Raw genomic sequence first — 22884 nt, forward strand, 5'->3', positions numbered from 1 at the left:
GATTAAAACATTTACCTCAAGATATATATTTCCCTAAAAGACTTCAAAGATTAGCCGGACAGCTAATAATTAAATATATTTTATTTCTTTATGTACTCGTATTATTACTTATAAGCTATTTTGCGGGGCTTTGCTCGCTTATCATATTTTTATGATGAGTGCGTCAATGTCCTTTCTCAGGATTCAAGATATTTCCATACCAAATTGTATCAACATTGATTCAGCGGTTTAGCCATGAAAACGTAACAGATAGAATTACTATGAAAACACCGTACCGTAGTATTCTTTATTTATTTTTATATTTAAAGATGGTTTGCGTTGTGCACTTAAAATATATATACACATATACAGCGATGATAGAAAAATGTCAACACGTTAATCCATGTACAATTCACGATAAATTTTATCGAATTATTTTTGCATTATTGTTAATGAAAATCAGCTTTTTATAATAACTGCTTCTATAAAGCACATAACATTGCCGTTGTTGGAAAAACGACGTGCGGTTATACATTTTTTCGAAATCTGTTTGAGTTGAACCATAATAATAAGAAAGAAACGGTCACAGCAGTATTTAATTGTATTTACAATCATACTTAATTATGCAAAGTAGATACAATTTTACTATTGCATAAAAAATGTCACTTTGTTATTATTACTAGACAATAGATATGCATTATGCATAGTACAGGATAAACGACCATTGTAACAAATTATAACTATTTACGCCAAATATCTATACATGATACATGCTATTTATTTATTTATGAAGAAAAAATTCTATTTAAAAAAAATTATCTATTAGATATCTATTTTTTTATGATTTTGAAGACTATCCAGTGTCGATACAAGTTTAACTTAAATTGTGTTACCCGTTGTTATGTTTATAAAAACTTAAATATGACTTTTATTGTTATTAATTAATAAATAAATATCTATATAATTCGAAAAAAATTTAAATATCATTAAAATTTAAACATGAAAATAAGCAGAGTTTAAGCTTAAAAAATCACTCTATATCAAATAATATGAGCGTCTTTTCGATGTGTATTGATTGCGAGAGGTGATATATGCACATGTGTGCGTGTGTATACACCATACACGCATATGGTATTCAACTGAGTGTTGGTGAGGGGTGTGGTGAAGGAGTATACAAGTATATATATATGTATAAACACGAAATATCGCCGTACGAATGACGTCAGAGGTGGTGGTTTGTTTTTTGGCTGCTGCTGCCGCTGCGGGAGGTCAACAAACCTCCCTCTCACGTCGCGTCTATATGCGTCCCTTATTGTATATACTCATATATTGTACCTATACACTTATACAATGTAATATATACACATACACATACACACATTCTGTATATATATAATACATGCATGGATGTATATAAATATAATAATTATAATATAATATACACATTACACGTATACCCCGTGGTCGCCGTGGAAACCATTCGGTCGTAGCTACCGACGCGGTTGGTCATGACCCAGTCGTGTGTTTTTCCACGACGTTTCGGTTATCGACCCCGGTGGGACTCGCGGAAATACGTTTATTTTTAATGTAAAATTGTACTTATTTATATATCCGCTAAATGTTACAAACAGTGCACATACTATGAAATTATAGATGACGGGCAGTCGGTACAGACGGTGTCCAATTTTTCACATGAAAACTTTTGTTTTGTTTATATATAATATAAAATAATGTGGCTTGGTGTAGTGCGATTGTACACTCAACTGTGGAAACGCTCTGAGTGTACGTATCTGCCGGTGTTGCTAGCTCCTGGATGGGTGACCACCCGGGATTTTAGTGACAAATCCTTGCCACACATATAAAAATCGTGTTTCAACCTACCGTTCTTCTCCTCTATAAATGAATAAAAAAAAAAAAATAATAATTTTATAATATAAATATATAATACAAAAGATTTTTCTCCTATGTATATTATATTTATTTTAAACTATTTGGCTAAGGATTAATAATCTTAAATATGGATAAATATAATTTATTAACCAACTTAGTTTTAACATTACATATATTATAATATATGAGTAAATAAACGAAATAACTGTAGTAAAATTTCATTGATTATAATTATATAATAAATATATTATTGATTAGTGATTAATACTTATACTGGAAAAAGGTATTATTTTATAATCTATTATATATATTTTTTCAAACTTGAATAACTTTTTTCGTAAATGTAAATACTAACAAAAATAAAAAATTATAATTATTTTTTTATATCATTTTTATATTTCATAATTACTTAATAATATTTTTTAATGATTTAAAACTCCGATCTCCTACTCAAATTTAAGGAAATAAACTATTTCATGTATATATAAAAAAATAGTTTCTTGAATAGTTTATAAGTATTAAAGTATATATTATATATATATATATATTTTTGAAGTAAATATAATTTAAACTAAAGTATCTTGTACAAAATTGTGGTTATGCGTTAACAATACATTGAGCCATTTGAATAAAGTATAGCTGTAATATTCTCATCACATAGTTAAAGTCTGAAAATGTATAGTGTCAATGTGTTGTATATAATATTAAGGTTAATTGTCGGCTAATCTCAATATTAGTCAGTTTCTAGACATTATCTATTACATTTTCCTACACTCTATAGTAGTCTATACACATTTCATTACAGTATATTATATTATATACCTATAATTTAATAATATTGTCTTTATATTATATAATAATATATAATCAACTATTGCAACCATATTTGAAAATTATCCTTACCCTCTCACTATATAATATATTTTATTTACATAGATACATAGATTATAATATGGTATGTACTGCTAAATTATTATTTTTATGTGTATTATAATGAGTATTATACTATTATATGAGGAAGCCATAAGTAAAGGTTTCGTTAAAGACTTTCGTGTTTTACATAATTACATACCTATATATGTATGTATTCTAGAATTGAATTTTAAGCTATATTAGAGGTCTATACTATATGTAGGTATAATCTGTATACTACTTTACACTTGGCCTATGTGTATAATATTGATCGGAAATTGGACACTGCTGCATATCGCGTACTTTATGTTCGGGGCGTGTCATAACGTTAATAGTATAAATAATTTTCAAGACAATTTTACGAGAATAATGTATACGTTCATATGTTAAATTTTTTTATTTTCCAACAAATTTTTTATGTCTACTAAAAGAAAGGGTATATAATTTATTTTATTAAGAAGCTCTTACATTATAGTGTAAAATATTACTATTATATTAGTGTTTAGTAAGTATATACTTTGTGAATTTGAAACCTTTTTATAGTGTACCTATTTTTATTTCAAGCAGCTAATATTGGTTGTTTTTACTAATTTTAGTACAAAAATAAAAAACTAAGAGTGTATTAAGTAGATATATTATAGTTTAAAATATATCTTTAGTCATTTTTAAATTATACGTCTATACACATGAGTAAGTTCATGACTATAGAAGTATAGACTACCTATATAATACTATATATTTTATATTATGATGTAATATAAGATATTATCTCTAAAAATATTGTTGCCTCGGGTATATTATCGCCAATGTTGGCTTACTATATATAATACATACATTCAGCATTGCAGTTTATTATACACTAATGTATACCCCACACCTGTATTTAAAATGTCAGTGACTCCGATCACGAGTAATGAGTGAAGTAAATACTTATTAATCGCGGAATTGTTTCCGTACAGCAAGTCCTCATAAGACTATACGAATGTACGTAATTGTATAATTTTCTATATATGTAAACACTAAAGACTAAACATAGTAAAGGTTTTTTATGATAGACGGCTGTATCTAAAATTTGTCTTAATCCTAGAAAATAAATATAATGAATTTCTCCGGTACGTACGTGATGGATGTAGAGTTTGTATGATACAATGTTTAGATCAGCACAAAGAACTATGATACATATAACAAAACATATTATAGTTTAATATTTTGAATTTTAATCTTAAAAATAATTACGTTGAGTTGACGTTTGTTTAAAAATTTGATTTTCTATGTAATAATAAAGTTAATATTATTATAAATTCCATTAAATATATGTATATTATTTTGAACATGTACGTATAACTAACAATATACTCGTCATATTATATATTGATGTATATTGGTCTTTATACTGCTAAATAAATAATAATAAGAAGAATATATGTACTATAAAGTCCTAAGAAAAGAATACATTTTTTTTTATAGTTTTATCATATAGGTATTCGTTCAATAGTGTAACGTTAATTCGGTGAATAATTAAAAAAAAATTAACTAACGAGGTATTAATCACGGTGCTAAAGAGATAGTGGGAGAGAAAAGCGAGAGTGAAAAATTCAAAAAAAGATTTTGAACGAATTGCACAGTGCGCAGTACAACTGTTATGGTGTACGACGACGTGGTATCTGTGTGTGTACTTTAATAGTATATTTGTTGTGATTGTATTACCGTATACGTTTGTCTACCACGTATAATATTATATATTTAATGGTTGTCGACGACAGTGAAAGGAAAGAAGGTTGTGGTCAGGAGTAAACGCGAGCGCGAAGGCTATCCAACCCGCTATAATAGTATAATAATAATAATAATAATAAGTGGTTCGCGGAGGGGACAGATTTGCTAAAAAACTGGGACTACTTTCACCATCGCCGCCGACCGGGTCACGACGATTGCATCGAGTCACGTTGGTATAACCGTTATGATGATTATGATGATGATGATGATGATGATGATGTTATTGTGATGCGGTGGTTGTATGGTCGGCGAACTGATATTACACGCACGTGGCGATCGCGGAGTTTTTTAAAGAAAGCGGGACGAGGACATAGGAGATGCGTGGTTATTATTGTATTCACAACCCTGGTTATTTTACCCTGCGATCAAATAATTAAAGAAAATGACGTAAAACAGTTGGTGTAATTATATTATGCATGTATCGGTATCAATTCTGATTAGAATTTTGTTTTATTCTGAAATTACTGCAAAAGTGCAGAATAGTGAAAAAATGTATACCTCTATATTTTAAGTGAAATATTATATACATGTTTGGCAAGCATACCTATGTGAATACAATACGCATGTGCGCGAAAACGATATTATTATTATTATTATTATTATACTTGTATTCATGTAGCTGTACAAAGTCTGCGGTATAAATCTTGTTTTTAAAAAAACAACGATTTGTTAACAATAATATTATGCAACCATTCTATGTAATATATGATAATATGTATTATATATTTTATTATAATACAAAATTCGTTTTTCCGTGGATCGTCATCGTGACCGTAGACCGTCCATGCACAATATTAATAATATTATTAATTTATACCGGCACATACTATATAGATACCTGAATTTAATATAGGTATACTTGGTACTTTGCAGAAGTCTGTATATAATATCTTAATCTTAATGATTATCTTTAAGATTTATAATTTTGCTTAAAACATTAAACCGTTATTTTTATGAAAAACCAAATTTACAAGTATTATAGCTGATATGATTTTAAAGATTCCAAATTAAATGCGATTATAATATTGTTCTCCTTATTTTAATACATATAAATTGTAGGAAGTCATATATTTTACAATTTAATTTCAAATTAAATAAATTATGTTTCATAAAAACCTACGTATTATAACATGGTATAATATTAGAACCGTTCAGTACTACATGAATATATAATACAAATATGTTTATAGTGTTTAAACTTTATTTTTAATGTTTGTGTTAACACTATAGCAAACTATATAAAAGTTGTATTACTATTTAAAAAGCTATTTTTTTCATTTAATTTATTTTTATAGAACTATAATTATTATATTTAGGTATTAACTAAATGCATATAAATTCTACATAGTATCTATCAATAATGATAATAATAACATAATATATTTTTTTATTTATGGTGTAACTCCGGAATTCCGGCTTTGCGGAACCGTTAGTTGCTATACAGTATAGGAGGTACCTATACTAACGCCATGTAGATATCGTCGTAATACTCACCACTCGCACGCCATGTACACACACACACACATACATAATATCATAATATTATAGTATTATTATACACACTGTCATATGCGATTCAGTAGAACAACATCGTTGAAAGCTACGCCACATAATAATAATATATACTCGACTGGTTTTAAGAGAAAAATAAAAGTACGTTTTATTATTAAATAAAAATAATAATAATAATAATAATGATACCTAACAGTATATTATTATGTATATATATTATATATAGGTATACCATGTATATTAAGTATACAACATAGTATTATAGGTACGGATAGTCGGTCGCCATTCGGTATTCATACATCTCTGCAGGTTTACGCAACAGCGTCGGACGCGTAGGTACCGGCGGCGTACTGTTGGCAGTGCGGAGACCGGTTTCTGTGGGCGGCGCGGAATCGTCGTCAACGGATTTTAATTGGCGGTTTTCTTCTCGAGGCAGTGACGGCGGCGACGGCGGCGGCGTTGCCATCCGCCGCCCGGGCCGCTAACCGGGCGCGTGTGACTTGGCCACCGACGCCGCTTGATTTATCGCATAATATGCGCCACTCCACGTACCTCTATATAATATACATGATAATATAACATAACGGTACCGGCGGCGTTGGTGGCGCGCCGTGAAAGCGGTAATTCGGATCGAAGGGAAAGTGATGGTTGGAAAAAGTGAAAATTTTTTGGGAATAGAAACGATCCGAACCGCGCGATGAGAGGGAAAATAAAACGCGTATTTACTCACGCCCGCGCGTTTCCGTTGCTATATGTGTGTATTTTAATATATATATTTCGTTGTGCGCGTAGGATAATAGCGCAATTATGACATATTATTGTTGTTATTAATAATAACAATGAGCAGCGATACACGAACTTACGTACACCTTAATATATCAGTACTACTGAATTGGGGACTTTAAAATTTGCGTCTTATAACTTAAGTCGACGTAGAAAGGTTCCTTATTGGCTGCTAAAAAGCGTTTTGTGCTCCAATCGATGTCGATTTACCATTGTCCATAGACAACCAGAAAACACGCATTGTTGCCCACTGTTTTGTTTTGCTGACGACGAGGATCCAGTCATTCCGATGAATAGACAGTTTTATTGTAGTTTATTAATTAATTATAATGGGTTGTTTTTAGTTGAGAATTTAATTTTAATAAATAGTTAGGTATTATTGTACGAAAGTGTGATCGCGATTTTGCAAAACGACGGTTTCCTTCGCTTTTATCTTGATTAGAGCTAAAGGTATAGGTAACAAACTATCATGATTATTATTTATTATTTGTATTACCGTTCACGTTCATACAATTTGATATTTTGTGGCAATGACCGGTCGAAATTCGTATACATAATCTGCAGACTACGGCCGCTACGTCGTAGGTATAAATAATATAATAATAATAATATAGGTAGGTTTATATTCACGAACATACGCGTTCGACGACGAAAACCTTTCTCTCTTCAACCATAATATAATACTTGTGATGTACTAAATTATGTCTATACTTGAGTTAATATTAGTTTTTCACGGCCAGATCCACGCGCGACTGAAAGCATATGTGTTTACAGTTTAATGTTTACTATTTAGTATCGTGACAATTTTCCCTGAGCCATTTCGACGCCTTGTCGATGCTACAGAAATTCAACGTTTATTATATTATTAGGATGGCATAATTACTAATTATAGTAATTAGTAACACTACGTTGGTTTATAATTTATTACGAAAACAGGCGTATCCTTAATATGATATATAACATAAAGTATATAATATGCATCAGTACCTAGTTCTTATAGGTACTTACATACAATATATAAAATGCATATCATTTACATTACATGTATATAAATATAATTAAAAAAGACTAGTGCATTTTTAAGTAATAAATTGAGTATATAAAATATAAATACGTTTCCGAATAATTCTTTTAACCACGTATATAAGTGTATTTTTCAATATTTACTATATAGCTATTCGTTTGTATTATTTGTATTACGTATGTAAGTTTTTCACATAGATCACTATTCTGTTATAATTATTTACTCAAAACACGTTATTGTACATTTTTTATCCTTTACAGGAAAATAACTAAAAAAAAAAGGAACTTTCAAACATTTATAAATAATAAAATAAAAACCAAAATATTTTGAAAAATATATCATACCTAAAAAACGGCAATATAAATATTTATTGAAAATTCTAAGTACATTCAATTGTTTGTTATTATGAATCAAAATAAAGATTTTTCCAAAATTAGTATTTCATAGATATTCACGTTTTCTGTATTTTATTTTTTATTTTTTTTTTTTAAATAAAAAATTACGGATATTGTATATTTTAATTCCAACCTATACTAACTATTATCTCTAATTTGCTATCAGAGACTTCCGACAAAGCTGAAACCATTTATTTTCTTTGATTATATAAAAAAAATTTATCCACACCATAGGTATAGTTAAAACTAATATTATATTCACTCAGAAAGTCAGAATATAAAAATAATAATAATATTACGATATTATAAATGTTAATCAATAATTATTTTCATTAATTCTTATTATTTTTTTAAACTTTATCGATAAATTGGTAATGACGACATGACGTCTCTTTTAAACAGTGCTAAATAATTTCTTCTAAAGAATTTTGACTTTGAGCTATTATTAGTAAATCTATTGAGTATACAAGTAAATCGGGTAGGTAGACTTTAATTTTATACTTGGGGGAACTACCCAATGTAAGAACCCTTAGCAGCGCCCTTGCCATTTGTGCATATAGGCGTGTGTATATTCTATATAATACCTACTACAGCTGTGTGTAGTGTAGACTCGAAACGGTTTTTGTGGAGCACGTTTTTGTAAAAAATCCACACGTGTAACTTCTAACTATAACTAGATTTTATAAGTATTATTGAGGGGGGTTGAAATCATTTTTCGGTCGCAAAACCATACGGTATAGGGGATTGCCCTCCAAATGTTCCATGATTCACAACGATTACTCATTACTAATTACAAAATAATTTTACTTGCTATATGTATCACTCGATCTCGTTATTGGCCAGCCTATAATATATTAGTGCTGCAAAACTAAATTAATTACAACCGCGCGTAGAAGATTTGATACAGAAAAAGTTTATCTGCGTCATTATAATTATTATTTCAACTCGAGGGTGATAATGTGATTCTATATGTGTACCTATAAGAGTTACTCTCTACCCAGTCATACGCCTTAATGTATAATATCATGGTCGTGTGTTTATAATAAATATCAATATATGTCATAATATATAGGTGCACAGACGCACGGTGTACGCTAACCTCACTATAATAAGCTCCATAGGTATATACAAAGTGATTCATCAATTCTCCCCTATATCAGATTCTGAACGAAGCGATGAATATATTGATTTTACAATGATGTGAGTCTGCATTATTTTTTGAGCAGTAAAATGATTTCTTATAGACATTCGAAGTTCAAGTTTGAATGAAATTATATGTTTAAACGATAAAGGATATTGTTCATTATTTTGTTGTACTTAATTAAAATTTATTTTTGGAAACTTAAAATTTTTACGTATATTATAAAGTATGTTTAACTTTAGGTAACGAAATTTTAAAAATATGTAGATTAATTTTAAGATATTATACCTATTTATAATATAAATTTATTCACATTATTTGACAATAATATATAGTCGTCCGTGGTTTTAGTTGAATAATTAATAATAATAATAAAATATTATATAATTCATATTTATTGTTATTATTATAATACAATAATGGCAATGTTCATAGAAAAAATTAAATCAACCTACCATCATATTAATAGTAAAATAATTATTAATAAATATTGCTTTAATAGTAGTATAAAAAACAACTTATGAAAAACATTTCAGTAACACACTATAGCTGCCGTATCCGCTCATAGTTGTTTTTCATATATCATAATGATTATAATATATACATTATTATTGTATTCAAAATTAAAACATCCATTAAAGTGACCCACTTGTCCCCCTTTTTTCCTTTAATAACTAAATATTCATATTCTGATTTTAAAAATTTTAAAATATACTTAACACTATATTTTCGAATTTTTGAGACTTTGTATTACTTACTTAAGAAATATCCTCTGTAATGATAAAAACTTCTATTTTTCAAAAAAGAACCCTCCCTCCTCTTTTTAGTTTTAATTATTTAGGAAATACATTTTTAAAAATTTTCTTGTACCTAATTCAAAATTCAAATTAATACGAGTAATTTTTTAGTTATTAAAACGTTTATAGAATAATATAGTCCTTAAAAATGGTTTTAAAAAATATAAAATAGATGTAAAAAACCTGCAATAATGGATCTAGCTAGTGTTAACTATACTTAGACGTTTATTAGACCATTTTTATAAATTATAAATATTGATAGTTCAATATAATTTACTAAATGTTTCATATCATCATATAGTCCTTATACCTTTCAAACAATTCAAACCCATTTATGGACCTATTATCTTAATAAAAGGACCAAATTGACATAAAAAATGTCGGTCTATCCAAATCTGTTGTTAAAAGTAAGTGTTGCTATTTAAAAAAATGTAAGTTGTGTTACGCATGCGCTCAATAAAAGAGTTAAAATTTGACAACTGTCGAAAAAAGTGTATTTTGGTATTCTGTATCTCCTCACAGAAACTGCATATCAATTCGATGTCACTATGGACAAAATAATTTAGTGTTGCCTTTAAAAGGGAACACAGTGTATATTTAAAGAATCCAAAATTCAGATTTTGAATAATTGTAATGTCGAAGAAGAAAAAGAGGGTGAATATGTTTGATGAATTATTCTGTACATTATCAGAGGTTACAGACACGAGGAAGGATCCTCTTTCAATTAACATAACATGCAGTGCTACCTAAACAAAAAATGGTCATAAAAATATCCAAATTATACTTACGAATACTTAGTGTAATAATATTATTTAAATAAACGACGAAAACGCTACATCGTAAAATTGAACCAAAATCTTCTATAGGGTTCGTCGGCCGCCACCGCTGCCGATTGTTCACGTATTTTCGTGCGTAATGCGCATGTGTGTGTTGGCAGAATTTTGCGCGTACGCGTGTATATATATATGTATATAATATTGTTGTTTAAAACGCGTTTTGGTTTGGGCGACTTTCACCGGCTTTTATGTATTCAATAAATTCACAGAGGTCACGGTTTCTCATTTCACCATTGTTCTTGCGCGATATTTTCGACTACGCGCGGGACCCGGTTATTATATTATTATTATTCTTCGCGAGGACAACGCGCGCTGTCATATATACCTACCATATATTTTATACCTATGTATAGATTCATTGAAGATATTATATAGATTGTGTGTATATGTGCATACAATAATTTGTATACATGCGTGCACGGGGTTTTGTTCGAACCTACACGCCATTTGTTTTGTCTATTATTATTATATTATGTTTTTTTTTTTCATTATTGTCGTTATAGTAAATAGTATTAATATTATGCATGCCATATGTAGGTACATATTTTAATGTAAAGATAGGTAAATGGTCTTTTCCGAAACCAAAACCGAATAATTCATATTCAAAAGCAAACGAATGTAATATGATTATAATAAGCTACCTGCGTGAAACCAGTTGAAATATTTATCGCACCGTTATAGGTCATAAAAAAAAAAAGAAATAGAACTTTTTTCTTTCTTCATTTTTGTCTTACTCTTCTGTATATTACTGTTGATTATATTATTAGATATAATATGATCATATATAATATTTACTGTACATTATTATACTAGTATAGCATGGTTATTTTTTCCTTTGCTATTAGTGCTTTCACACAATTAAGAATATAATTAATCTAACGCCGCACTACACCTTACCTTTAATTTTCATATATATATATATATATATATATAATAAATATAAATATGTATATAGATATTTGATTAAATTGGTCGATTTTAATCTAATATTGGTACTTTAACCTTCACCTAAAGTTGTATGAAGCTAATTTTTTTCAATACATCAGTAGCTACATAACTATGTTTATATATTGTATTTAATAAGGAATAGATTTATACTATTCATTACCAAACATTTTTTTATATATCTTTTAAACGAGTATAAAAATATAAACAATAATTGACATTGATTTTATTAAAATAAATTTACTTCTTAACCTTCTAAAAATCCATATTATAAATTATAGTTTAGAAGATCTGAATAGAATATTTTGTTATGTATTTATATTATTAAAAAATTGATAATAGTTAATATAAGTTCTCCAAAAGTACAATATTATTCAACTTTTATTGTTTTTTGACTATATTTGCCTTTTAAATGTTATTTAATACTGTTAATATCTAATCAGCGGAAAGTTGTTGACGTTGATCAGTATAGTATTGTATTTTATTTAGTTAGACAAATGAATTAGAACAAATTCAACAGCATTGCTGATGCATTTTAAAAGAAAACACTTTTATGTGATAATACATATTTAATGTTCAATTTTAATCTTGAAGTTTAATAGTGTTTTGATAAACTGAGAAAACCATATACCTATATATATATATTTATTTACTTACCCATATTATTTAATATAATAATTAATACCAAGCACTATAGAAGCGTGTTAAAAAAAAAAATATTACGTAATAAACTAATAAGTGTATATTAACTAGTTTTACTTCTATATAGTTCTATATAATAATTAGCATGATCAATATACACCAGGCAGTGTTACATTCACTTTATTATAATTTATAATATAACTAAAATAATAATTTAAAAAATTGGTTATTCCGGGTTAGAATAATGTTTTAAATATAGAATGTTTTACTATGAACTATTTTAGAAAAAGTCATTTTTAATGTTTACCGAACAATAATCTTATAAAATACAGTAATCATTTAAAAAAATTAAAACTGAGCTCAAAGCTCATTGTAATATACCTTCTATTCGTAATAAAGACAATTATTTTCACAAGATAATAACAATAAAATAATTATTATGTTTATATATAATGTAAATAATTTCCACAATGCTCGATTATGTTTTGATATCGTTTGAATGATGTAAACTAAATTAAATTTTTTAGAAAGTATTCTTAGTTAGTCAACAATAAAAAGTATATTATCATACCAATAAGCTTATTTTATTACTACCATTTATTGTAACGGTGCTTATAGTATTTTTTATTAATTTATGTATTAATTATAATGTAGCAATATTTATTTACATTCAGTAATATTTATGAAAAATAAAGTTTGTATAAAATAGAGAATAAAAATACATCAAAAACATACCATTTATATATTTATCTTAGTATAGTCACAATTCAACGTGCGTGAAGTCCCCCCACTTTTTCCTATCGACTTCAAACCTTCATCAATTTTTTATAATTCATATAATTATACGAATGAATACTTAACTATTACACTTCAAGCATTATTAATATTATTGATTTATTTTCGCTTTTAAAATAGTAACAATTAATAATATTATTTATTATTAAAAATGAATTTATTTACATAAATGTAGATATCTAGTTAAATGGTGAATTTGAACAATAATTATTAAATCGTTTGGAATAATCATTTCATTTTCATTTGCAAATTATACTGGAGATTCGAATAATTTGATTTTATGTAAATATTTGTAAAATTCTAAATAATTTCATAAAAATATGTCAAAAAATACTACAATATAATTTAAATAATAATTACTAATTAGTAATTTACCAATGATTATAATTTATAAATAATATGGATACCTATTCTATGGAAATAATAAATCATAATATTGTTAAAACATAATGAAAATAAAGAGATAAATCGATATCATGTCTATATGATGTTCATATATGGTAATAAAGGGGTATATTGTACATATTATATTCATATTTATATTTAACGAACCTAAATTACCTAACACATAAATAGTGTATTTATAATAAATTAAACAATTACTTAAATATAATGAGTTGAGTTGTTTCATTAGTGTCATTAATGATTAATGTTATAGAACTCAGTTCTTCTTGCTGTTATTTTCAGTATCTGCATAGTAAATGTGAAAGTTAATGATTATTTTTGACTCAAAAAACTCAAATCTTGAATTAAATATTGACATTCTCTTACGGAAACACTTAAAAAATAAATATGAAATAATTGTATCGGGTTAAATTTTTTTTATACCATATCGAGTCCCGGAACGAAGTTATTGTTGTTTCGCTTGTAAGGTGATAGAACAAAGAAATGGTTGTTTAATGTCGTCGTTAATTGTCCCGTTATCAATAAGAACTATACCATTATCGTTAATTTTTCCAAAACACTATTATTTATTGTCATGTTTAAATTTCGTTTGAGTAAAATAATTTTCGAGATGCGTGCGCATTTGATTCTAATTCAAGATCATTGGTTCGTGAAATGTGTATTTAGTCTTTATTTGACTTTCTATAATCGTTCGATTACTTCGTCGAGTTTCGAGTGTATTGTTATTTATAAATATATATATTTTTTGAATAGTTGACTATATTGACTAGTCGTCGTTAATATAATCGCGATCAAAACGCGATCATCTAATGCGCGCCTGTCGTTGTTTATCAACGCAACAATAAAATATATAGGTACTCTGTATACGTTTCGTGATCACAGGTTCGGGGTTATAGATACGTATAGACGATAGACGTGGGTGGTGAGCAAATCTGAAGCTAGTCACGACAACGGTATCATAATGTTGATAGACAAGGCGGAAGTGCAGTAGATGACCATTTACTGTGTATGGGTTTATACATATATTAATATATTCTTATGAGTTTATGACTTTGTTAGTAGAGCGGGGATAGACCGTCGTGCACTTGGTGAGTGAGAGTATACGCATATATTAACAAATAACAATAATAATAATAATATTATATATACTACTGGGTGACTGACACGGTGACTAAAACCACACTCGCGTATATATATATATATATATATATATATATATACATATAGTAGAGGTACCTTATTTTTATGTATATACTATAGATCCCTCCCCTCCGTCTTAACGGCGGTGACGAAGACAGTACAATGGTGGTACGACGATAACGAAAGGAGAAAGGATTCGTGCTCTCCGCGGTGGACCATGCCCGGACCCGGGAGAAAGTGTTTGCCGGTCGGACGGTTCGGAAATGCGTTCCTCGGCATCCTAAAGCGTATAGTACAGCGGGTACACACGCCGCGCGCGTATCGACCACTCAAACGCATTTTGTTTAATGATAATAAAGAATAACATTACAAACAATAACGATCATAATAATACTTTCGTCGCCGCCGCCACCGCCGCACTTGGGAAGTTTTACACTTAGTACGTTTTATACTCGCTGTGCGTTGAAGATTGTGTTCTGTCCGTCGTCGGTATAATATAAATAACATTAACGACGTTTCTAAGTTTTTTACGATTTTATACGACTCTCGAGGACGATTTTCCGATTGATTATTAGACACCAAATGGATTCCTTGTCTCTAAGGTACGTGTGTTTATGCGTATTCTATAAATTTTTATATTACGACTAATGGTTACGATATCTTAGTCTATATGAGGTATAGGTAGAGATATACTAAAGTGCCTTGAACTTGACCTCGGAGAAGATTTATTTCTACCGTAACGCGCGAACTTCTTGATACTTCCCTGCGCACTTAATCACCCCACATATTTACTTTCGTGTATCATACTTATACTCGTCATACTTCTTATTATTATATTTAAGGCGAAGTCCGAAGACGTTATCGGGCTTTTGTACCACAATACTCTTACTGTTCGATTGTTGTTATTGTCCTGAAGTAATTACTAACATCACATACCCATGTATATAATAAATTGAGTATAATATAATATATAATATGTATATATATTATTGATAAGTGCCACATATAGACATATAATATAAATATATATATTATAATATAGTCGGGCCTATGAGCCAAGACAAATCATTAGTATGGACAAATGTTTCTTGTGCTTTCCATCTACATATTTCAATATTTTTTACAGCATATAATTTATCTACAACCCTATATAATAAAATCAATTACTACATAGTACATCAAAAATAATTTAACTTATTTTTAATTTTCGCCCATTTACGCTAACCTATAGTATTTGAATAATTTTTGGAAATCACTATCAGCTGGTTTACAACTTTCTATATAGATTACCCGTACACAGTTTTAACATTTAATGTTGTATTATTTTGTAGGTATAGCGAATTGTTATCGGTACACCTTGATATAATGTATACATAAAAATATATATATAAATGGTACCCCGGATAATGTCGTTAAACGATGTGCTGCCGGGGTCATTGTATTATGAATTCAGCGTGATGCAAATCGTAGGTATTCATACCTATAATAATATTACTATACATTCGATGAGTTCGGTTTGTGACTTTTCAAATAGATATGACAAAAATATCATAGAGATTCGAAGGTCGATGACCGACATTTTTCTCTTCTCTCGTTCCTGTAAAATATAACAAATCATATCGTTTACCTACCTAAACATGGGTCATACTATTATTGTATACATTTCAAAATTGCTTACTGAACGGGTCCGTGGCATTGGAGATATTTTCGAAGCTATTTTTTCCAGCCATATTATATTTTTGTTTTCTACTATTTTTATAAATTTGTTGGCTTTATTACTTAAATTCGACGGGATTTTTAAAGTGATATAATAACTTATTCGGCTTCATGATTGAAAACTTTAAATGCGTGTCGTTATTATTATTTATAATCATTATTATAAAAATTATGAGTAGTTTAATCCACACAAAAACTTAGACATTTAGTATTGTAAAACACTGATGGTTTCGAACTACCATTCTGGAAATGTATTATTATTTATTAATTATTCTTTATTAAAATACAGCACATCTTCGGTGTGCAAGTGTGTATGTATGAATAGCAACCTTTCAATATAATTATTTGTAGAGTTAATGTATGTTATAAGAGTATATAGAAAAAGTAGCAATAATAACTATTATAATATATCACAAAAATAACACTCGCCAATTTCATAATAATTCGTTTACATAAATAGCATTCAAAATCGTATTCAAAACTTTTACAGAGAGAACATTCACAACGTTTACATAAACATTGTACGTCTGACGTCATATCGCGTGATCAAAATGACTAGCAACACCCCTTAAACTCACTACTCACCAATTATAACTAAGTATACATTATAGATTATCGACTGATAATTTAGAAATCCAATTGTTGTATCCAATGAATTAGAACTGTACAAAATGAATGACCTCCTTGAGAATACCTCCAACGCCTTGGGTAAGGTCAATCGTAGTTGCATTTCCTTATTACAACGCATCAACTACTGTAATAGAGCGGTCAACCGAATAGTGTGCAAGTTACTCTAATTATATACATATTATATATTTAATATTATTTATATTATACTAGAATTTCTCACGTGTTGATATAAAGATTTATAATCATGCAACTCGTGTATTATATACATTTATACATAATAATAGAAATAATTTAATCTTTATTCTAGTGGACAATTACGTATTTGAAAAATATTTATTTAAATTCAATTTATTTATATTGTTCATTTATAACTACTATAGCTATCCGATATTAAAGTGTGAAACTCCAAGGAAAATTATAAACCATCGTTGGCTCTATATATATAATTATTAATCACACCATAGTCTATATATCAACGATTATATTCATATAGAAAATAATATCATTTAGTACTATTTGGTAAATATTCTAAATAGACTCTATAATATACTTGAGTTGAAACATATTTTTTTATATAGGTACGCCAAAAGATTTTATTTTGCATTCGACGAGTATATCGCAATAGAGATTGTCGTGTAAGATGTAACCTTGACGTTCTTCGGCACGCAATATTGTTTTCCTCCAAAAAAAATATCTATATATACTAACAAGTCACCTTTAATTGTCTCTTATCGTTATCAACAAAATAAGTGAAATATATTGAACCTTTGCAAATTTTAAGGATAATAGAAATTGTTTATTCCAAGCTGAACATAAAAACCGGTTCGAAGATTATATATTCAATTAAATTTGAGGGGGAGAATCCGCTCTCTTTATTGTATAATACATTACACACTCACTTTGCAAGCTAAAAGCTGTATGTCTCGTTGAACTTATCACAAACTACAGTTTGTTAAAATTTCAATTCGATAATTTCTTTTTCACATTACGTGTAATCATCTATGCAGACTTTATGTTTGAGTCATGATGGTTCGAATTTTTGATGACATGATACTTTATACTTGTACTACTTAAAAATAAGGTGATTAATTATAAAATAATTTGTTATTAATATCTTTCGAATTGTTATTAAATTGTACATCGTTAGTAGTCATAAACTAAATATATTACTTACTATTTTTATATAGTTATTATTTCAGCGGAAGCAATGATTTCTGCAATCTGATTTTTTCTCGATAGATTACTACCTAATGTATATATTATTATGTAGAACGGTTTCAGATTGTGTTTTTTGTACATATTGTGCCCGTCATCATATACCTATTACACACAGATTTTTTTCCAAATTTCTGAGAATGTTTGGCTGTAACCGAGTTCAACGATCGCTACATTGCCACAACCTGCATAATCAAAACGCCTTCCTTAACATTAACGTAGATGGACTGGCTCAATGCCGCTTGGTTTGTCACTTTCACTTTTGCGCGCAGGCCTTGGGCTATAACCAGTGTAGCCTGGTGTTAGCTAACTAAAAGTATAGTTCATAATGATCACTCTGAGAACCGCGATTTGGTTCGAGAATCAGATTGTTTAAATTAAATATTTGCATAAATAAAATGCCTATAAGTAATATGTGTAATGTGTACATGATATATAATATTTATATATATTATATGTTTACATTGCAATGTAATTATAATTTATCTTTTTTGTTTATTTTTTGTCAATTAACGGCTCGGAGAACCAAAGATATTATCAAATGAGCTAAAAAGCTTTTATACGGTTGTGTTTTAGAATTTGGACGGAAAAAAAGATTTTGAAAAAGCTGTGTTATATGTAATACGAAGACTCGGAAGATTAAGATAAAATGACACAGACGTTGGACAAAACAAGTATAACTTCATTTTTCAGTGAACTAAGATATAATATCTGTTGTTTTCAGGTTTATTGTTTATGTTATTTATATGTAAGACCTACTAATAGTATTGGATGCATTAAATGTATGTTTTTATTATATTGGTACTATATAATATGATTATAATGATTAAAATAATATCAATATTGGTATCTATTTATACCAATATTTTTGGAAAAAACGGTGGTGGTAGTTTTTTTACGATAATATTTAGTCTTATAAAAGTTATCACATTTATTAACAACATGACATGACCGTCTTTTAAAAAAAATAAAAACTTACTCCGTCGAGGTTTTTGACCCCCTTCGATCTTCTACGAGTGTCCACCTTCGTGCAACTAGTCCAGGGACATCTGGTATAACGAATTATTGAAATATTAGATAAATATCTCCTGCAATGCAATTATACTGATCTGCCGAAATATTAACACCAGTGGAATTGTTATTACTTGAAAGCACAATCTAACGGTTTATAGCATTTATACTTGATTAGTAATACGACACTGTGTTTGATTGTCTATTTATACTTTTGTACAATGTACCTACACTTAAAACAAAGGCCGAGAGGATTTTGGCGTACGGCTGACGGAAGACGTGTATAGAAATAAAATGTATTTTATTCACGTGTTACTTGGATGGATGTATTATTAAAATGTGGATTTAGATTGTTTTACGTGATCGTGAAATTCAAATTCAGAGTTAACGACTGTGAAAGACGATAGCGAAATCGCCGTCACCGACAATAACACTTATATGATAAATAATAATTATCATCGTATAGTATATATATGTGTATAGTAACTCCGCAAGAGTTTTGTACAATTACAGTGTACACCGTATAATGTCGATTGATATTAGATTTATACATAAACGATAAATGAGCATGATTGATAGGTACATATAATATTGTATATTGCAATAAATGTGCATAAGTACGTGCGCGCATGTGTGTGTAGGTTGTTTGTGGGGGAAGGAGGAGACGAGTAAGTAAGGTACCCATATAATGAAGTGCGTAAAGTTCATTGTATTCTATCGCAGCTATGTGTCGTTTGTTTGATGTGCAAGCGTGATAGGACGCGTGCGACTGTACTCACTATGTACGATTATAACCTTGGCCCGGTTGTTACGAGTCGACGATTGGAAGCGTCGTTGTCTTATAATGCTCCAATGTCGTAATCGAACTTTAGAACAGTAGGCATAATTATAACGTAGGCATATAATAATAATAACAACAACAATAATTAAACAATAATTCCAATTCGTCCGTTATCGGACGCGATTTGCCTATATCTTGTACCTCAAACCTGTATATAATAATAATAATAATATAAGTGTACATTTTAATATAATAATATTGATAGTTTGTCCACTTTATGGATTTTTGAGTTAGTCCTAAATTTAGTGCACCATACACCATAAACTGTACACGGCTAACGTTCACATGGAAGTAACTAATTTATTATAATTTTTTCCCTGAACATGCACATTCGTCTTTATTGTTCTGGCCAATGCTAAACATAAAACAATAAAATATTATAATATATTATTGGTATCGTGCGGCTTTCTGCATCGTGCGCTGCTGCAAGCAATGATGAGGATAGGAGTGGATGGATATTGCAGTTATTATTTATTTTTTTTCATTTTCATTTTTTTCGCTTTTAATCTCCGAGAAGGATGTTGACGTCACAACCTCTAAACCAGTGGGTAAAACGTGTACATATATACCGGCTATACCTATACAGCTCTAACGCCGAACGGTGCTGGAATTAATTATTGGGCCGGTATGGTTCAAGGCAGATTGAAGCTTCAAGGACCTATTTATTGTGACAACCTATAGCGGAGCTATTGTTCGATTTTTTACATTTTTTTTTAAAGCATGCATGCCAAATAAACAAAACATACGTACAATAATGCCGTGATGTTTTCGTAACGGTTTTTAGCAAACGTTAGTGCATTAGGTATATACAGATTAAAAAGTCCTATAATAAGTACCTAGTTGTTTTGGATTATGTTAAAATATATAATAATTTATAGGATTTACGTAGATACCCTACACGAAATATCATAATTACTGAAAATAAATTTAAATATAAACTTTGTACCTATAATTATTCGTCAGTACACAAACCAGTTGGGGGTCAAATGCAGCGAAGGGGCGATGAGGGGGGTAGGTCCCCCATGACTTTTTTCTTTAATATTTATAATTAAATTTATGTATATTACACTATAATGTTAATGTATTAAATTTTGTTTTATTTTTTACGCCCCCCTCCATGACAAAATCATTTGACCGCCATTGATACAAACTTTTTTTTAAACAATTTTAATATTATAAATTATAATCCTACAATACTATATTTACTGTATTTTAAAATACGATACGATGATCAAATATAAAACAGTTAGTCACTTCATAGTTGTTTATTTTCTTATTTATAAGATAAGAATTAATTTGGTTTGTTAAAATAATCAGTTTCGATTAGATTTGAATTCATAAATCTAAATGGTAATAAATTATATTAATCAATAATCATATAACTAATACAATGTTCATTATTTTCCACTTATTAATAACATAAATTTTTTTTTTAAATACATCAATTTTCAATAAAAATATATTACTATTTATTTATGACAAAAAAATATAGGTATTTGCAAATATTAGAAGTAATTATTAATTTTATTTAAATGACGAATGTTTCAATTATAGTTAAAAAATTATATTATCATAAAAGTTATTTACTACTAATTAGTAAATACTTTATGTTTATAAAAAATTTTAATATATTCTTTGTAGTTACACTCGACCATAAATTCTCTATAATTTATTAATATTTATTATGTTCTAATTTGATAAATTATAGATTACTATATTATCAATTTGTAAGCGATAAACTTCAATTTTTTTTATATCACAAATTTAAAACATGATATACGCAACAGGTAAATATATAAGAATTCGTGTGATTTTTAATATTCCCTAAAGTATATTATGTATTTGCAATCTGCACCAAGTGTAAAAACTGTTTTAATATAATTTTTTTTAAATATTTCATCATACTTACTGTACATTTTTAATAAAACAAATATTAACTTATTAGAATAAAAATGAAGTCATTTTTTAAATTGAAACGCCGTATAAACTATAAATCATGACAAATTGTATCTTGTCTTAATAAAACGTATGTTATTTTATTAAACAACAATATGAATTAAATGACATAGTATGACACTATAAGACGTTTTAAATGTGTACATAAGTGTACACAAAACTATTATTTCTAAATAAGATTTACCTAACAAATCATAAATATAATAAAATCAAAAACATGTATTTATTTACAAATTAATTGTTAAAATAAAATTAAATATTTAAATATTATATTTTATAAAAAATATAAAAACTAATGTAAATGCATTTTTAAAAAAGATAAATAAATCTAATTATATTATTTTGAGTGAGCAAAAATTAAATATGTTCATAATTTTTAAGTTTTAATTCACAAAATACACTTAAAAACACTAGTGCTATACCATCATATATATTTAATATTTATGTACTAATAATAAATATAAAGTGTTACTTCTTATTATCCGCTTATTATTGTTTTCGTTAACTGTCTTGAAACGTATACTATTATTATAAATAATGTGTAAT

General features: G+C 28.2%; 1 protein-coding gene across 5 annotated transcripts in view; it reads left to right on the forward strand.

Annotated features, from left to right (window-relative positions):
• The window catches only part of LOC113550895 (hormone receptor 4), a 76666-nt gene that overhangs the window by 37080 nt on the left and 16702 nt on the right, over positions 1 to 22884 (forward strand). The window contains exons 1-2 of one of the 5 annotated variants that reach the window (XM_026952840.1): positions 15226 to 15571; positions 19107 to 19204. The exons of 1 other annotated variant lie outside the window; for it this stretch is intronic. In XM_026952840.1, the coding sequence (XP_026808641.1) occupies positions 19180 to 19204 (25 nt within the window). In that variant the 5' untranslated portion in view covers positions 15226 to 15571; positions 19107 to 19179. Of the gene's footprint in view, positions 1 to 15225; positions 15572 to 19106; positions 19205 to 22884 lie in introns of those variants that run through there. 3 more of the 5 variants (XM_026952846.1, XM_026952841.1, XM_026952845.1) reach the window with 3 other exon arrangements.

Source organism: Rhopalosiphum maidis, chromosome 2 (assembly GCF_003676215.2).
Source record: "Rhopalosiphum maidis isolate BTI-1 chromosome 2, ASM367621v3, whole genome shotgun sequence".
Lineage (NCBI taxonomy): Eukaryota > Metazoa > Arthropoda > Insecta > Hemiptera > Aphididae > Rhopalosiphum > Rhopalosiphum maidis.